Genomic DNA, 17,911 nt, shown 5'->3' with positions numbered 1-17,911 from the left:
TCTTTACACTTCTTACATCCTACCTTAAAGTTCACTTTTTTTTATATGAATATAGACTTGGGTTTTTTCCTGGTGTTTTTGTGGCATATATTTTCCACTCTGTTTCCATTTGTAAGTTTCCATTCTTTGTATTTAATGAAGCTCCTTATAAATTAGATAATTAAGAATTTTTATGTCTGTTTGTAACATTTTAATCTTATTTGAGATGGTTAATATATCTGATTTGCTGATATAGTTGGATTTATTTTTTTCTTCTCTTTTTTTATTGAAATAATATTCACATAACATAAAATTGAGCATTTTAACTATTTCCTAATGTACAAGTCAGTGATTTTAAGTGCTGTATATTCACAAAGCTGTATCACCATCACCACAAAATTGAACATTTTTCTATTTGTTTTCAATTCATACCTTAAACTTTTTTCTTTATTCCTGTGCTTCTTCTGTCTGCCTTGTATTAATCAAAGTATTTAATGTATAAAACAAGAGTCCATCATTTTATTTTTTTGTTATTTAACTTATCTCATTAATCCATTATCTTTTTATGATATGCAATATAATTTTTAGTATTATAACTTACTTACATTAGTACTTTTACCAAATCCTAAAAATCCAAGACTCTTACAATCATTTAACTCCATGTAACAGCTAATATATTTTTATATTTTGTCCTATATTTTATTTCTATGTATGTTATAAACCTCAAAGGATATTATTATTGGTGCTTTAAATGGTCAACATTGCTAAAAAGTGAACAGTGTTTTATGTTTACCTATAATTTCCCTTTCCAGTCCTATTTATTTCTTCTTTGTACTTCAATCCTTCTCACCTGCTTTAGATATGCTTATGATGCTATTTTACATGTAATCTCTATAGCAGAATAGTTCAATAGCATTAGAAAACTGGAAGAACAGCAGTTTGGGACCTTCAATCCCTTGGTATCTCCCAGGGCCATGCTATCAAGAAGTAGCTCCTCTTAGAAGCACTGTCTCTGGGGCTCTTTAAATTTACAGTCTCTATAAAAGTCTTTGGGTGTTATTGTGACAAACAGTTCTGTAAGTTTCAACAACAGATTTGAGCAAATGTCCCAAAAACTGTGCTTCTTGGGCTTACTTGGAAAAGTAAGAAAGCTGGAGGTTACCCTTTCCTTATATGGACCCTCCTTATGCCACTCATTGAATGGGAGGAGGAAACAGATGTTTAAGGCCAGAACAACCCAGAGAATGTAGTGACCAGTCCTCTTGCTTACTTAACCTCATGGGCTTTACCTGTCTTGTCTCCTAAGTTACACTGTCAACCAGATAATTTCACCTGAGGCCTGTTCAGGTACTTAGCCCAAACAGTTCCAAAATGAGACTTTCATTCTACCCCCAGAACTCACCTTTGTTACTTTCTCTACTCTCTAGTTATGTCACAGCTGTCAGAGCATACTAACTTCCCCACCAACTCGACCTCCTCACACACTTGGTGCCACCTGCTGCACCACTCTCAATGTCTGCTGCTACTGCCTCACCTGGATCATCATGAGTGTGTGTTTCTTCTTTTCTGAGATGCAGCTGAAAAGGCTCTCTCGATGTTTCTCCCCTAAAGTTTGCTTTCCTCTAAACTATCTTCCTTGTTGCTATTATGTCTCTAAATGGAAATGCCATCATATTGTTGTCACATTTGTGTATTTTAATAACTTTCCAGAATGTGCAGGATGAAAGTCCTTTTCTTATTGTCTAATTTTTCTGACTCCTCTTCTTATGCCCCTATGCATCTTTTATATTGGGGCTATAAGCTCCTTGAAGGGATGTCTGTGACTCTGTAATCTTTATGCCTATGGTGTCTAGGATTTAATACATATTTGTATATTGAATGGATAAGTGGGTGGATTTAGGCAGGAAAGAGGAAAAAGAGAACAAAAAATGTTAGAAGGTGGTAAAACAACTTTTGATTTGTTTATCTAGCCCTTCAACAATTAAACGACTAATAATTGATAGCTTTGTTTAGAGGTAATATTTATGTTAGCTAAAAATCCTCACAGAAGACATCCTTACAGTCTTGCAACTGTTCAGAATCTTTACTGTGGTGATGGATACCCAAAACCGCACAGGTATTAATACACACCTACGCACACATACAACACATGTACAAATAAAATTGGGCAAATTTGAATACAAATTGTGTATTAAATCAATACCAATATCCTACTATAGTTTTACAAATTGTTGCCATTGGGGGAAACTCCATGTATTTATGCAGTGGATGTCTTCACTTTATTGGTTAAACTTTATATGATTCTGCAATTATTTTAATAACAATTTCAACTAAAAAATGACACTGATATTTATCTTACATATCATCATTAAACATTTAATTACTTTCAACATGGTTTTGTTTAACATATATTATTACAGAATTTTTAATCGTTCACCATATTTCCACTTTAAAACTATTAATAAGTCTCTCCTTAGGCACTATACTTACCACAACGTACCCTGGATGATACTATACTTGTTTTTCTCCCTCTCTAGATAACAACCTTCGTGAATACAGAATCTGTCTATTCTTTTGGTATATCTATTGCTTATTGCATGACTTAACATTCAGTAAATGTCCCATAACATTTTGTGCTAGTATGAGTAAGTAAAATAGTAGGATGTTACAAGAAACTTGAAAGAATCCAAGCGACCCCGATGGCTCAGTAATTTTGATCTAACTTGTCTTCAATTTTCTCCTTTATAAATTGAGTAAGGTTATAGATAAGGCCATATCAGTCTGGTTTATTGAAATGAACACCGTAACTGACCTCTTAAATGGATCATGGTATCATGGTTTATATTGATCATGCCTTTATAGATGGTACAATTTTCTCCCTAGCTTAGTTTCATAACTTACTTAGAGCAAGATATACATCCTAGCACAGATGGGTTGTCTTGCTAATGGGTCCCTGGAAGGCAGATGCTGTAAGTCTGAGGAGTCTGACAAGTAATCTCCAGTTCTAACAGGAATCTGCCAGGTTTCTCTTCTTTCTTGGTATGCTAGGTGGCATTGGCATTTATTGCATTAACAGGATACAGGTGAGACTCAAACCATTTGTTTTCTGAAAAATTACTTTAAGCACTAACAGTATAGGTATATATTTGAATGACTTCTTTTGAGGTTCATGGCCAAAACCTTACCTCCCAATTATGGGATCCAATCCATTTTACATTTTAAGTCAAACAAACGTGACCCACAGACAACAATAAGTCCATGTAAGTAACACTTAGAATCTGCTTCTAAAATTGGTAGAGACTTTCAATATTTATTGGTAGCATATTTTTGTGTCTAAGATTATTTTCTTATCTTTCATATATTTTCTATTCATCCCTTATTTACTCACAAAACTAATTTTGAGATTGCAGAAATTAGGAACTTTGCATTTAAGATAAAAGGAGCTCTGTAAATATTTAACAACAATCTAAACAGTCATTTCTGTGACCAATTCAGTACAAATACTGCATAAAGTACAAAGGTAGACAAATATTTACTTTAAAAAATCTTGGAAAAAAATAAAAAATAAAAAATCTTGGAAGTCAAAGTGAAAAAATTAAAGAGTTCTACTTTGTAATTATTTCATAAATTTGAATAAAGCCATTCTTGACAATCAAGTATTTTTGGTGTGTGATATTGTATAATGTAAAATTTCATCATGTAGGTACTATATTATAAAATGAATTGCAATTATTACATGTGATGTTTTTCAATACAACGATCTAAAAATTGAAAGAGAGTTTTAGATAGTTTAATTTATTTTTTTAATTTTTATTTATTTATGATAGTCACACAGAGAGAGAGAGAGAGGCAGAGACACAGGCAGAGGGAGAAGCAGGCTCCATGCACCGGGAGCCTGACGTGGGATTCGATCCTGGGTCTCCAGGATCGCTCCCTGGGACAAAGGCAGGCACCAAACCGCTGTGCCACCCAGGGATCCCCTAGATAGTTTAATTAATTGACAAAATAAAATATAGATATATTGTACTGAAGAGTAATTCTGGAAAATACTCATTAGGGTATAGGAGTAACCACTTTTCTGATGACTTACTTGGTAGAACATAAAAGGGAAGAAATAAGTCATCATCCTTTCTTAGATTATCACCATAAATGGCTGCTTATACTGGGGTTCTGGCAAGCAGTTAAGAGGGAAAATTAAAAATGTATTAAATTTTAATTAAAAAATTAAGACTGGATAATTAAATGTTCCTTGTAAGTATAATGTTCAGGTTGGTGGTTCAATTTAATTCTAAATAAATAAAAGAGAAGCTAGCCACATCTGGTCTTTCTTCTTTATTTACATTGAGCCAACACTGACTTACTGCCCACGTTGAGCAGAGCTTTCTTCACTTCCTTGTTCCTTAGGGTGTACACCACAGGGTTTAGAAGGGGTGTCAGCACCGTGTAGAAGACTGCCACGACCCCATCCACAGCATCCCTGGAGCCTGGCCTCAGGTAAATGAAAAGACCAGGGCCAAAGAAACAAAGGACCACAATGCAGTGGGAGGCGCAGGTCTGAAAGGCTCTGTGCCTCCCCTCTGAGGTGCGGATCTTCAGGATGGAACAGACGATGGACACATAGGACAACACTATGAGGAGGAAGCAGCCCGAGGCCACCACCCCAATGTTGACAAAGATCACCATCTCGTTCACAGAGGTGTCTGCACAGGCCAGCCTGAGGATGGGAGGGGCATCACAGAAGTAATGCTGGATCTGGCTGGGCCCACAGTAGGGCAAACGGAATGTCAGCATGGTCTGGACAGCAGAGTGCAGAGAACCACTGAGCCACGTGCCGGTGGCCAGGAGGGCACATGTTCTCCCCCTCATCATGCTGGTGTACCTGAGTGGGTGACTGATGGCCAGGTAGCGGTCATAGGACATGACTGTGTAGAGGAAACACTCGGTGCTGCCCAGGAAGTGGAAGCAGTAGAGCTGGGCCATGCAGCTGTGAAAGGAGATCATCCTGCCTCCTGGAGACCCCAAGGTCATCAGCATTTTGGGCACAGTGACTGTGGAGAACCACATGTCAATGAAGGACAGGTTGGTCAGGAAGTAGTACATGGGGGTGTGGAGGTGAGAATCCAGCCTGATCACCAGCAGGATGAGGAGGTTCCCCATCACGGTGAGTACATAAATCACTAAGAAGATTGTGAAAAGGGGGATGTCCAGGGCTGGTGCGTGGGGAAGGCCCATGAGGATGAATGTAGTTACAAAGCTCCTGTTTGTCATTTTCCACGGCCTTGGTGTCTCTCCCTATGGGAACAGAGAGGACACCCAGCATTAATTAAAAACTTGAAATCCATTTTCATGTGGCAAGTGCATCATCCTTGGTAGATAATTCTAGACTCAACTTTGCTTCTTACAAAAGTTTTTGGTAAAGATGATAGAATTATCATCATCATCCTCCCGCATGTACTGTCTCTGTCTTGCACACACACACAAAGGCATGCACACACAAACTGAGGAACACTCATATCTATGTGGTAGAAAATCCTAGGTATCCTTTGTATTAATCTCCTGTTATGCATTATAAGTGACCCCAAATGTAGCAACATAAAACAATGCAAATTTCCATTCTTACAGTATTTGAGTCAGGTGAGCTCGGTGTTCTGCTCAAGACTGAAGCCAGATGTCAGCTGAGTCTGGAATCTCATGGGAGACTTGGGGTCTGCTTCCAAGCCTGTGGAGATCATTGGCAGAATTCAGTTCCTTGCAGTTTAGGACTGAGGTGTCTGTCTGTCTTGCTGACTGTTAGGGATCATCATTCTCAGCTTTAGAACCCACCCTCAAGTCCTAACCACTTGACCATCTGATAACACAGCAGCGTACTGCTTCAAAGCCAGTAGGAGAACCTCTCTTCAGTTTGCTGTACAAAGTGTGATGTAAAAGAATGCCTCACGAGTGTTTTCCCATCATATTCTCAGGTCTCACCTGAATTCAAGAGGAGAAGATTTAACAGAGTGTACACTACAGGGTAGTGGGGCGGGGGGGGGGGACCTTTTGGAATTCTGTTGTCTCTCCAGAATTCATATGGTAACTTAAAGAATCAAGAATTTAATTGTGATACCACTGCACACTTTAAATTTACAGTACACCTGAATAATTTTGGGTGGTCATCATACATAACTTGGCAGCAGTAATACAGGTTAAAAAACTATAAGTATTAAATAAGGCAAGAGATGGGTCCTTAATAAAGGGTCTGGCACTTGAGAACTGCTTGAGAAATTATAATGAATTATACAAAATTGTTGCCTAGTGATATAAAATTCCCTCTTTATATACTTACCTATCTAGTCTCCTATATACCAATCTATCTACAGAGAGGGAAGAATGAGAGGAGAATAAATTCTCTTTGTGCTGTAGAGATTTCTCAGTTTCAAAGCTAGATCTTTGAGGAGCCCTTCATCACTGGTATTGGGACTTGTGTCTCACTATAATCACCAGCTACTTATAAAGGGACCTCCTTTAGAGGAAGTTGAGAAACTCAACTCCATGACATGGTCCCTGTAATCTTCCGTATGATCCAGAAAATTCCAAGACTTGTACACTGCTGGCTCCATGCTTCTCCATGCTTATCCTTCCTAGGTTCTAAGAACGTAAAATTCATGTGTTCTCCCGAACACAATCCACTGGCATTTTCTACTTATATCCTTCCATCCTAAATATCTGGATATTTTCTAATTTGCCATATCTTGAGATAATATCCCTCCATCCTCCGTCCACTCCTCATATTCATAAATTCAGGCAATGCCCTTCTAAAAGAAGACCTCCCCATCAAATGTATGGCTTTTATTTATGACCTACTACCTGAGACAGGAAGAACAGAACCAACTCCAGAGGAAAGGATGTATGCCAGATTGATGTCAAGAAATGTTGGGACTCTGTATAATAAAAAGTGAGGCAGAATTGATATTTTTTATTTAACCCAAATTAGTCTTGAGTTAAGGATTGTTATTATTATTGTTATTGTTATTATTGTTTGAGGGAAGACTATGTAACTGGCTCCACAGTATGAGAGAACATGAGGATCTCTGTTCCCAGCAAAGCTTAGACAAAATGTATCCCGTGTCTAGACAATGTGGCTCAAGCTACACCAAGCTATAATTTTCATAGGTAAAGGGAGTGGGAGGTTCAGGCTTCCAGGTATGGAATGAATAAGTCATTAGAATAAAAGCACGACAGAGAGGGGCACCTGGGTGGCTCAGGAAATTGTGCATCTGCCTTTGGTTCAGGTCAAGATCCCAAGGTCCTGGGATCAAGCCCTGAGTCTAGCTCCCTGCTCAGTAAGAGTCTGCCTCCCTCCCTCTCTCTCTCTCTGTAAAATAAATAAGCAAATAAAATCTTTAAAAAAAAGAAAAGCACAGCATAGGAAGTACAGTTTGTATTGCAACAGCATTGTATGGTGACCCATGGTAGCTATGCTTGTGGTGAGCAGGGCATAAAGTACAGAGAAATTGAGTCACTATGTTGTGCACCTAAACCTAGTGTAGCATTGTGTCAACTATACACCCAAAAAGATTTTGGAAGCATATTTTTCAAATCAGTGAATATATAACAGAGACAAAACTATAATCACCTATATTGATATCAGAATTCAAAAACTTGAATAAATGTATCTGACATTACTACTTGACCAGGAGTATCCCATACCCAGGATAACTTCATATTCAGATTAGATCAAAAAGGAACCTTTCATCATGTGAATTGCAAATAGCTTGAGATTTAAGGTAGGACTATCAATTAGAGCTGTCAGTTGTCAGCTGTCAGGTCTTTGCCCACGATGCAGCAACTTAGTCTCTATTTGAAGGCCTTTAATTAATAATTTTGAGTGTATGTGTGTGGAGAGAGAGAGAGAAAAGGGAGAAAGAGGAGACAGACAAAGAGAGGAGACAGAGCTGGGCAGGTCCGCCGGCGTTTGTGTGAGGGGTGGTCATCTGTGCGGAGGCCACTACGCTCCCCAGCGACCTCCCAGGGACTCGCCATCATGAGCAGCACCTTAGCGAAGATCGCGGAGATCCAAGCCGAGATGGCTCGGACTCAAAAGAAGAAGGCCACAGCACACCACCTAGGGCTGCTTAAGGCTCACCTTGCTAAGCTTCGTAGAGAACTCATTACCCCAAAAGGTGGTGGTGGTGGTGGGCCAGGAGAAGGTTTTGATGTGGTCAAGACAGGTGATGCTTGAATTGGGTTTGTGGGTTTTCCATCAGTGGGGAAGTCAACACTGCTTAGTAACCTGGCAGGGGTATATTCTGAGGTGGCAGCCTATGAGTTCACTACTCTGACCACTGTGCCTGGTGTCATCAGATACAAAGGTGCCAAGATCCAGCTCCTGGATCTTCCAGGTATCATTGAGGGTGCCAAGGATGGGAAAGGTAGAGGCCGTCAAGTCATTGCAGTGGCCCGAACATGTAACTTGATCCTGATTGTTCTGGATGTCCTGAAACCCTTGGGACATAAAAAGATAATCGAAAATGAGCTGGAAGGCTTTGGCATTCGTTTGAACAGCAAACCCCCCAACATTGGCTTTAAGAAGAAGGATAAAGGAGGCATTAATCTCACGGCCACTTGCCCTCAGAGTGAGCTGGATGCTGAGACTGTGAAGAGCATTCTGGCTGAATACAAAATTCACAATGCTGATGTGACACTGCGTAGTGATGCCACAGCAGACAACCTCATCGATGTGGTAGAAGGAAACAGAATTTATATCCCTTGTATCTATGTGTTGAATAAGATTGATCAGATCTCCATTGAGGAATTGGATATCATCTATAAGGTGCCTCACTGTGTACCCATTTCTGCCCATCACCGCTGGAATTTTGATGACCTATTGGAAAAGATATGGGACTATCTGAAACTAGTGAGGATTTATACCAAACCCAAAGGCCAGTTGCCTGATTACACATCTCCAGTGGTGCTGCCTTATTCCAGGACTACAGTGGAGGATTTCTGCATGAAGATTCATAAAAATCTTATCAAAGAATTTAAATACGCTTTGGTTTGGGGTCTGTCTGTGAAACATAATCCTCAAAAAGTGGGTAAAGACCATACGTTGGAGGATGAGGATGTCATTCAGATTGTGAAGAAGTGAAACCTTCCCTTCTGCCCATCTGCTGGGCCAACCATAGCAGCTTTTCCCGTGACCAAGCACCCTATCCCAAACCCCTTCCGGCTTTGGCAGCCAGTGGATCAGGATTCAGGGGAGGGAGATGGAGGCCCTCAAACTGGAACTTTACTTGTCTTACCTTGGTGTCCCCTTATAAATTCAACTGCATAAAGGACCTGGTAGGCCAGCCAGCTATGTGCAAAAAAAAAAAAAAAAAAAAGAGGAGACAGAGAGAACAGAGAGAATAGACAGAGACAGTGGCAAAGTGAGACTGGGTATCCAAGGTGAAAGGAGGTCTAACAATGCCCAAGCATCCTATCTCTCAGTGGAAGTTCAAGAGGGAGAGCAAGGACACTAAGAGAAATCTACCATTTTACGGACTCACCTTACAGTATGTGCTTCATTTCGGTATAAAACTCATCTGTGTTTTCTTTCTTCCAATTTTTCACTATCATTATTGAGACTGTACTTTGCATTTACTATGATTCTTTGGTGATTCAAGACCCAACTCATTGAACTGCAGGGAATGGAAACTAATGTGGCTAGATGAATAGGAACTTAACCTGATTTAGTGTCTCAGGGGATGGGATTCCTCTTGGGTCTTCAGATTCCCTTGATAAGCAGAAAAACAGGGAGAAGAGACTGATCAAAGGTTTTTAATAATGCATATATTTCCCACTGTATTTGCTTTTTGAACCCTCTTGAGAAGAAGTCATATCTTTCTGAAAGTAGTATTTATACCGTGGAGGAAGGAGTGCTCGCTTCGAGCACTATACTATATACTATATAGTATACTATACCTAGTGTATACCATATACTATAGCTAAGAGGAAGGAAAGAGGACCCTAGTCACCATTTTCCCTCAACAGTAATGTATATAAACACATAACCAGGACTCTCAACTCAAAATTGTCCAGAATCCATAAATGGTCTCAACTGGTCCCACTCTCTATCTCATGCCACTCTCTTGCCTACTATCTTTTTAAGGTGTGTTTAAAACATAAGTTTTAAATGTTTTAGGTTGTTCAGAGTTTTAGAGCAGCTTTTCTGAAAGAAGTACCTAAGGATACTTAACTATTTCCCAGTTGTATATGTAGTAGATTGCATTGCTGTCATAATTTTTATGCTCTGTGTGTAAACACTTGACATATAGAAGTGGATCTTCATTTGTAAATAAGCTTTTCATGAACTGTATTGATTTCTTGATTTAAGGTCTTTTGCTTATTAGCATTTTGAACTTTTACAGATTAAGATAACTAATTCAAGTTACTAATATCACATCAACATCTATTGCTGGCTTGGATGAAGGAAAAAGCTTCATCTTCCCACAGAGTGTTGGTACAAATCTGTATAGTTACAGCACCTTCTTTAGAAAAGCAATATAACAGTAGTTATTGAGTTTAAATTATGTACACTTTATTTCCAGTAATTCCATTCCAGGAACATATTCACATTTATAAAAAGCACCAGGGTAAAGGGTCTTTATTCAAATATGTGTTGACACGTGGTTTCTAGTGGCAACACAATTGAAAACCAAGTGAATAACCCTAGAGAAAATAAATTATGCAGTTGGAACATCATGAAATCTTAAGCAGCTACTAAAAGATTGAATTACAACCACACCAGTTACCTCTGAGGGACTTTCATGGGATATTGTCAATGGGGAGACAGAAGTATGGTCAGCATTGTGCCATTTTTATAAAGCAAATAATCACAAACTCTATATTACAGGAATATAAGAAAGGAGTAGAAGGATATAGATGAGGTTATTAATCTGGAGTGGAAAAGTGGTGGTGTGAAAAACAGACAAAATATATTCAAAAAATGAGAATAATAATATAACATATGATGTAATCTAATTACTTTAAAATTTTGTTTGTTATTGTATGCCTAAAAAACCAGAAATAAAAGAATTGGATCTTGATCTTCTGACCTGTATAGGAACAGCAACATTATATATTTTAAGTAAAAAAGCAAGCTAAACAAAACTTTATATTTCAATTGAAACACATCCCCCCACCCACACACACAAAACAAGGAAACACATATCCCCGCACACACACCAACATGAACTCTAGTAAAGAACACCTACGAAAAACAAAAGAATCAAACTTGGAAAAGAACAGGAAACAGGAAAAAGTAGAATTATTCAAAGATCATGCCTAATAAATAATTGGTGAAGGTCCACTGACCATCAATGTATGGTGAAATCCACTGGGGCTTACCATCACCACCACAGGGGCTACTAACACCACCATGTGTTGAGGGGCATGAACCCCTTAATGCACTGCAGGATGCTATCACCCTACCTTTCAAATCTCTATGCTGCTAATCCTGTCATGGCCATCACCCGAATCATCCTCTCTTGCATGTCTTGCATGTGCCTTTAATTGCCCTTACTTCTGACCCAAAATCTAGGTTGATATATCTTATTGGTCAGTCCAAATCCCATGACCATGTTCCATATTTACTAGAGGGAATGGGAAAGTATCTGGTATTGCTGTTTCTGTAGCAAAATGCAGGCCCACTTACTGCAAGAGGGTTTAAATGATACATAGCCAAAGTATATGAACAAATAAGGCTGCCAATAAAGATCCATGCCTGACCACGGCACTGACTGCACACCATCTGTATACATCCTCTCCTGCCTACTTACATGCACACAATGTCAGCACCTGCTACAGAGCAGCTGTATTCTTCATGTCACTTCCTTCACACAAAGAGCCATTCTGATACATCCCCATTTATTCCATCCAGATCCAAATCTGGAATCTCTGAGTAAAGTCAGTTCCATCTCTAGTCTGAGACAACTCTAACTCAACACCATGTGCCTTATGGACAAACTAGTAAAATTCCATGAACACAATTTCCATAAGAAAATCCAATAAATAAAGGGAGGAAAGTAAAAAAATGGCAGTACATACATGCCAAAGTAAAGCAGATATATATTTAGAAAATACAAGACTTACTTTGCAACTGGTTATGAGGAAATAGCTAACATTAAGGACTTCTGTCTTCTTCAACACATCCTCTTATCAGGAAACTCAGAATATCAATGTTGCCGATGGGGTGAATCACACCATTGTTTCTGCAAGGCACAACTATGTTTTGATCTTGCCAAATTTTGATCTTGCAATTTATGCTGCTGTCATTTATGATTAATTTTTATGTCTGGATGTAGTTATATGCAGGGCCTTCCCATAGAATCACCTAACTTCACTGCCTGCATCAGGAAGAAAGCAAAATAGACAGATTACTGCCTTATGTGTTTGTACAAATACTTTTTCAGCCGGAGGATAAATGCCAGCAATTCTACATTTTATGTCATATGACAGGGCAAATATTTTTCATCACATAGTTGGCCAAGAAAATGAAACCTTGGAGAGACCCTCCATGTAGAAATAGTAATAGCAAGGGAAGTCGTGTCCTTCATCCTATGTCAGTACATCACATAGATCCTTGGAACTACTTATTTGGTATTTCAGGAGTAAAATGAAATAGAATAAACTAGAGCATAGTACAAGCTGACATTGCTGAACGTTATCAAATCGGTCTGGATTTTGTTGACTAGCCAGTCTAACTTATCCCAACAGAACTGTCACTGAAATGGTAGTTTGTTTCTGTAGGTTTTATTCCCACAATGCAGTACACACATGAATTTGCAGGGCATCTGGGTTATCTTCTCGAAATTTCCTGCACACCAGCTCCTATTAACATGATGTCACCAGTATAGTTAACTGACATAATATCCTGAGTGTTTGTGAGCATACAAGTCACTATAGTTAAATCATTATACAAAAAGCATGATCTCAAACTATACCTGTCACATATGGAATAAAAATTACCTTTCAATAAAAAAATGAAAGGTGTAAAGAAGGCTTTCTCTTTAAAAGGCACAAAATCGGGCAGCCCGGGTGGCTCAGCAGTTTAGCGCTGCCTTCAGCCCAGGGCCTGATCCTGGAGACCCGGGATCTAGTCCCACATCAGGCTCCCTCCATGGAGCCTGCTTCTCCCTCTGCCTGTGTCTGCCTCTCTCTCTCTCTGTGTCTCTCTCATGAATAAATAAAATCTTTAAAAAAATAAAATAAAAATAAAAGGCACAAAATGAATTAAGTAGAAATTCTCAAATTTGATATAGTTGAATTATCAAAAGACATTCTAAGGATAGAGAAAAGGTTAAGTTATACATTGAGAAAAGGTATTTAATATACATAAACTAAATGGAAAGCAAAAAGTATTACTAGTTGTAATATAGAAAAAATATTAAATCAGGAAGTAAAGAAAACAAACATAATAGGCAAAAGTCACACACAGACTTTTCAGAGAAATAGAAAACAAGAAACATTGAAAAATCAAAACATGCTCAAAATCCTTAGTGATCACAGAAATGCATATTTAAACTACAATAATATATAAATTTATGTTTTCAAGTTTAGATTAAGAAAAATGTCATCTCTGGGATCCCTGGGTGAGGCAGCGGTTTGGCGCCTGCCTTTGGCCCAGGGCGCGATCCTGGAGACCCGGGATCGAATCCCACGTCGGGCTCCCGGTGCATGGAGCCTGCTTCTCCCTCTGCCTGTGTCTCTGCCTCTCTCTCTCTCTGTGTGTGACTATCATAAATAAATAAAAATTTAAAAAAAGAAAGAAAAATGTCATCTCTGATATACAAAGTACTAGCAAGACCGTAGACCATAAGAGCCCTTAAGCTCCTAGTTGATGTGAATATCAGTGTGAACACGAGATCTCCAATACAGTTACAGATCTGCATACTGTGTGGTCCATCAGAATCTTCTCCAGGGACCTAATAGATTTTGTACATCTGTTCTCCTACCATATATAAATATATCCTTAGCAGCTCTGCTTGCATGCAGCAAAAAATGTTCATAGCTCGAATGTTGTTTGGAAAAACAACATTGTGAAAAGAGAGAGAGAGAGATGAAAAATATGCTTTTTTTCCCCAAAAATGATACCACAGAGGTTTAAAAAAAAACAAACGTGAATAAGCCACAGCCATGAAAATCAGTGAGTCTCAAAACATACCTTTTAGGTAAGAATACTGCGGTATGATGCCCTTTATATAAAGTTCAAAATAGAAATGAACACATATTTGGTAAACTGACAAAAGAAAATCAAGGAAAGAAGTAACAGAAATTTCAGGATAGTTATTCTCTCTCTTATCTGTCGTAGGAGGAGCGGAGGATGCCATGGAAGAAAAGCACAAAGACGATGCAGTGGTTCTTGTAACATTTTATTCTTATATTCGATCATGGTTACACATATATTGTTTTATAAGTATTTACTCATGTGTACTATGTATGCATTATATGAATCTAGTTTGTAAAAGTTTCTGACTACATAGGTGTACATTAAAACTTTGAACATACAAAAATGTGGAACATATTTGGAAACAGTTACAAATCAGATGTATTTATCAGTTGGAGACACTGATGTGCTGATGGCTGTGCTGATATATCCTGACAAGACCACATCTAGATCTGGAGCTGTGATATTACTCAATACTTCGTTAAGCTTGAAATTTTCTTGGTTCAGAGAACCGTTTATCACCTAACAAGGCAAAGTTCAATAAATGTGTTGGTCTGATTATTTTTTCCTGCGTAGTTCCTGTATGGAATACAGGTCCATTTGGAGAAAGAGAGCAAGAATATGCACAGTATATACTTATGTTGTAACTGCAGGGAAATTTGTGTCTTTCCTTCTCCAAAGTGGCATTAAATCAGTGAACTGGCTCAACCAGGAATTGGGTAAGAGCATTTATACCTGTGGTGGCTCAATTTTGGCCTCTCTTTATGTGGGTTTTGTTATGTTAATAAGAATAGACTTCTTGGGTTGGCTAAATACAGCCCCCCACCTCTCATCTGGTGAGTTAAGACACACTGCTTATGATCCTTAAAAATACTGTAAAAATTGAAAGCTCATTTCAATCACAATAATTCCAGCCAGTATCTGGCTCCTGATCATATCCTGTATCAATGTCATTCTTATGACTCTTGTTAAAGGGAATATCTTCTTGGCCCTTTCAGGGGATATTGTTTACACATGAGTTGGCAAGTTGAAGGTATGATAAATCCACTTCCATATTGCCAGTTTCTCAAGTCATTAGATTCCTTTCCCTGTATTATTATTTAGCATAAGCCACTGCTGAGTCCAACCATCAGCCAACCGATCAGTAAGAAGAAAGAGTAAGGCTACTGTCGTCTGATGAAACTGGCACGATGGCTGCAGAACTTCTGGAAGGCTCATCATGGTCATTTACCCAGATATTGCAGGGCAGTCTTTTCTCCTCTGTCAAATTCTTTTGGAATTCATGTTCACCTGACTAAAACTAATGCTGATGTTGGTGGACTGGGGAGGGAGAAAGGGCACTTAAGGTGTGTGACTGAGCAAAACTTCTCTCCTCCTAAAAGAGAGGCCTCGTGGATTTGCAAGCAAGGCAAGAACAGACTTATCAGATGGAGCAGGAGGGCTTGATTCTTCTCAGTAGGGAGGTTCGGTGTGGGATTGGAGATTCAGGCATGACCTCATCCAAATCCTACCACCAGTTCCCAGTTCATCTCTTAGAGCTCTGTTCTTTCTAGTTATTCCCTAATTTTACATGAGAGCACTAGCAAGCAAGGAAGTTCATCTGATATTCTAGCTAAAAATCTACCATCAACGTATGTGGGGTTTTTGTTTTTGTTTTTCACTATTTCATCCCTGTTCCATGATAAAATAAGGTATTATTTATAATAGAAGGCCACTGGGCTTCAGTATGTTCTTTATTTGAACTGATGCAGATTGGAGGTTCTCAGACCCTCCCTGTAAGTTGTCACTTATGTGAGAAATTGCCACCTCCCTCCCAGAGACCTTCCATGGCCCCATCCATAAAGAAACTCAAATGGGAGGCAAAGGGAGCTCCAGAATAGAAAAACAGCCACAGAGGCTCCCTAAACATGGATAAAAGGTCTTTCCTGACATTCCAAGGCCAAGAAGCCACATCAGAATTAGAACCAAAGCCCCAGTTAGTAATCATGTATTCTTTTGCCTGGTATTATTCTAGGTAAATATTTATTCCCATCAGGGATACCACAAAGTTTAAAATCCCCCTATGACAGGGAAATGAGGTGTCTGGAGTCTAAGTTCCTTCCATCTTTCTTTCTACATGTAGAATTCTCTCTCAGCAGAACCCTAAATCTCACTTAAAATCTATATCATGAGGAAGTATAGAAAACTAGGGAATCGTGTCCTTATACTAAGGGAATGTACTAATCAACTGATGCTGATTTTCTTAAGTGGAGAATGGCTCAGTCAAAAAATAGAGCAGTTGCAAAGTTGTGTCTCACAGCACGTTACATAAAAATTACGCACCAACAATGGTTCAAAGTAAATAATTAAAACACGCTAAGAAACAAAAACTTTTTCAACTAATTTTTATTGATCTATAGTTTGACCAGTACTATTCCAGAACTACATGTTCCTCTCTTCTCACAGATATAGTCCTTATTATATATCTACATAGACTTAGAGGAGATTGTATCTACTACGTACGCAGTACAATCTTTCACTTATGAACCTATTCTCTTTATTTTATTTTTTCTCCCTTTTTTTTAAAGATTGATTGATTGATTGATTGATTTATGATAGACATATATATAGAGAGAGAGGCAGAGACACATGCCAGGAGCCCGACACGGGACTCGATCCTAGGACTCCAGGATTATGCTCTGGGTCAAAGGCAGGCACTAAACCGTTGAGCCACCCAGGGATCCCCTATTTAGAACTGTGTTTGTTTTTTTTTTTCAAGTGTAAAATAGGGGTGTGCTCTAGATCATTTTTCCAAAGGGCCTTCCAGCTCTAATCTAAGTGTGTTTCACTTTTAAGGGATTGCCAAAATTTCATACTCCAACTACCTTGGTCTCTTATTTGCATATTGGATGATCAAGACATTTCTGCTTGAAACAGTATTGTCTGTCTTAAGAATTTACCCTTTGAATTTGAGTGGAATTCAAAGGGCACTTTTAGGTGATTAGTGTATGGCATTCATGTAGCATCTTCAGCTTTAAAGTTCTTTCAGATTCCCTCCCCCACTTTTATGGGATAAACAGATAAGGCAACATTAGCTCCAATTTAGATAGAGGAGTGATCCTCCCTGACTCCTGATCAAGTGAATGGTCTTAGCAGGATCCTATGCTTCAGGGACACTACTAAATAAACTTCCTGGATTTGCCCTAGGCCACATTTTGCTGCTAATAAAGCCCACTGCAACTTGTTTTCATGCAAGTTAATTGCCCCTGAAGGGTGAAGCAGAAGTGATGTCAGCCTCGGGCCCCACCCCATGGGGATCACAGGAAGGAAGAAGCTACTGGCCAGAAAGTGAGACTCCAGAGCTCAAAGCCCAGAGACATCACTGCCAACACTTTCAAAAAGGCCACAAAGAGGAGGGACATGCCCAGAGAAGTGTACAGAAGGAATACAGTGACAAAATCAAGCTGGGGCATGTCAGAGGAGCCCAAGGAACCTGTCCAACTCAGAAAGGGACTTCCACAAGAAACAGCAAAGAGCAAGAAGCTGAAGCAAGCAGCAGGCCATGGCCTCATGGCAGACTCACAGTCAGGTAGTGGCCTTCAGCAGAGAAGACTCCAGAAGGCAGGCAGAGGTGTAGCGATGGAAGTTCTTCTGACACATATATTTATTAGAAATATGTGAGAGGTGCTGGGAACAGCCAGGACAGCCAAGATCTCCTAACAGCATATGCTTTACAAATACACAGGGGTAGGGGTGGGGGTGGGGGTA

The 17,911-nt window shown here is 39.0% G+C and overlaps 2 protein-coding genes across 2 annotated transcripts; one reads left to right on the top strand and one right to left on the bottom strand.

The window, feature by feature from the left end:
• Positions 1-4,311: 4,311 nt before the first annotated feature.
• Positions 4,312-5,247, bottom strand: LOC129497831 (olfactory receptor 10G7). Its single transcript, XM_055307007.1, has one exon. It carries the CDS (start codon positions 5,245-5,247, stop codon positions 4,312-4,314), a length of 936 nt encoding a protein of 311 aa, XP_055162982.1.
• Positions 5,248-7,934: 2,687 nt separating this feature from the next.
• LOC129497401 (developmentally-regulated GTP-binding protein 1-like) lies at positions 7,935-9,323 on the top strand. Its single transcript, XM_055306268.1, is given in 1 exon segment — positions 7,935-9,323. A coding segment is annotated over 1 exon segment (1,104 nt). The 5' UTR covers positions 7,935-8,002; the 3' UTR covers positions 9,107-9,323.
• The last annotated feature ends 8,588 nt before the right edge of the window (positions 9,324-17,911 follow it).

The sequence above is a fragment of the Nyctereutes procyonoides genome, unplaced genomic scaffold (assembly GCF_905146905.1).
Source record: "Nyctereutes procyonoides isolate TBG_1078 unplaced genomic scaffold, NYPRO_anot_genome, whole genome shotgun sequence".
NCBI classification, from domain to species: Eukaryota; Metazoa; Chordata; class Mammalia; order Carnivora; family Canidae; genus Nyctereutes; species Nyctereutes procyonoides.
Note: the sequence above shows the minus strand (reverse complement) of the source record. Positions and strands in the feature narration are given on the sequence as shown.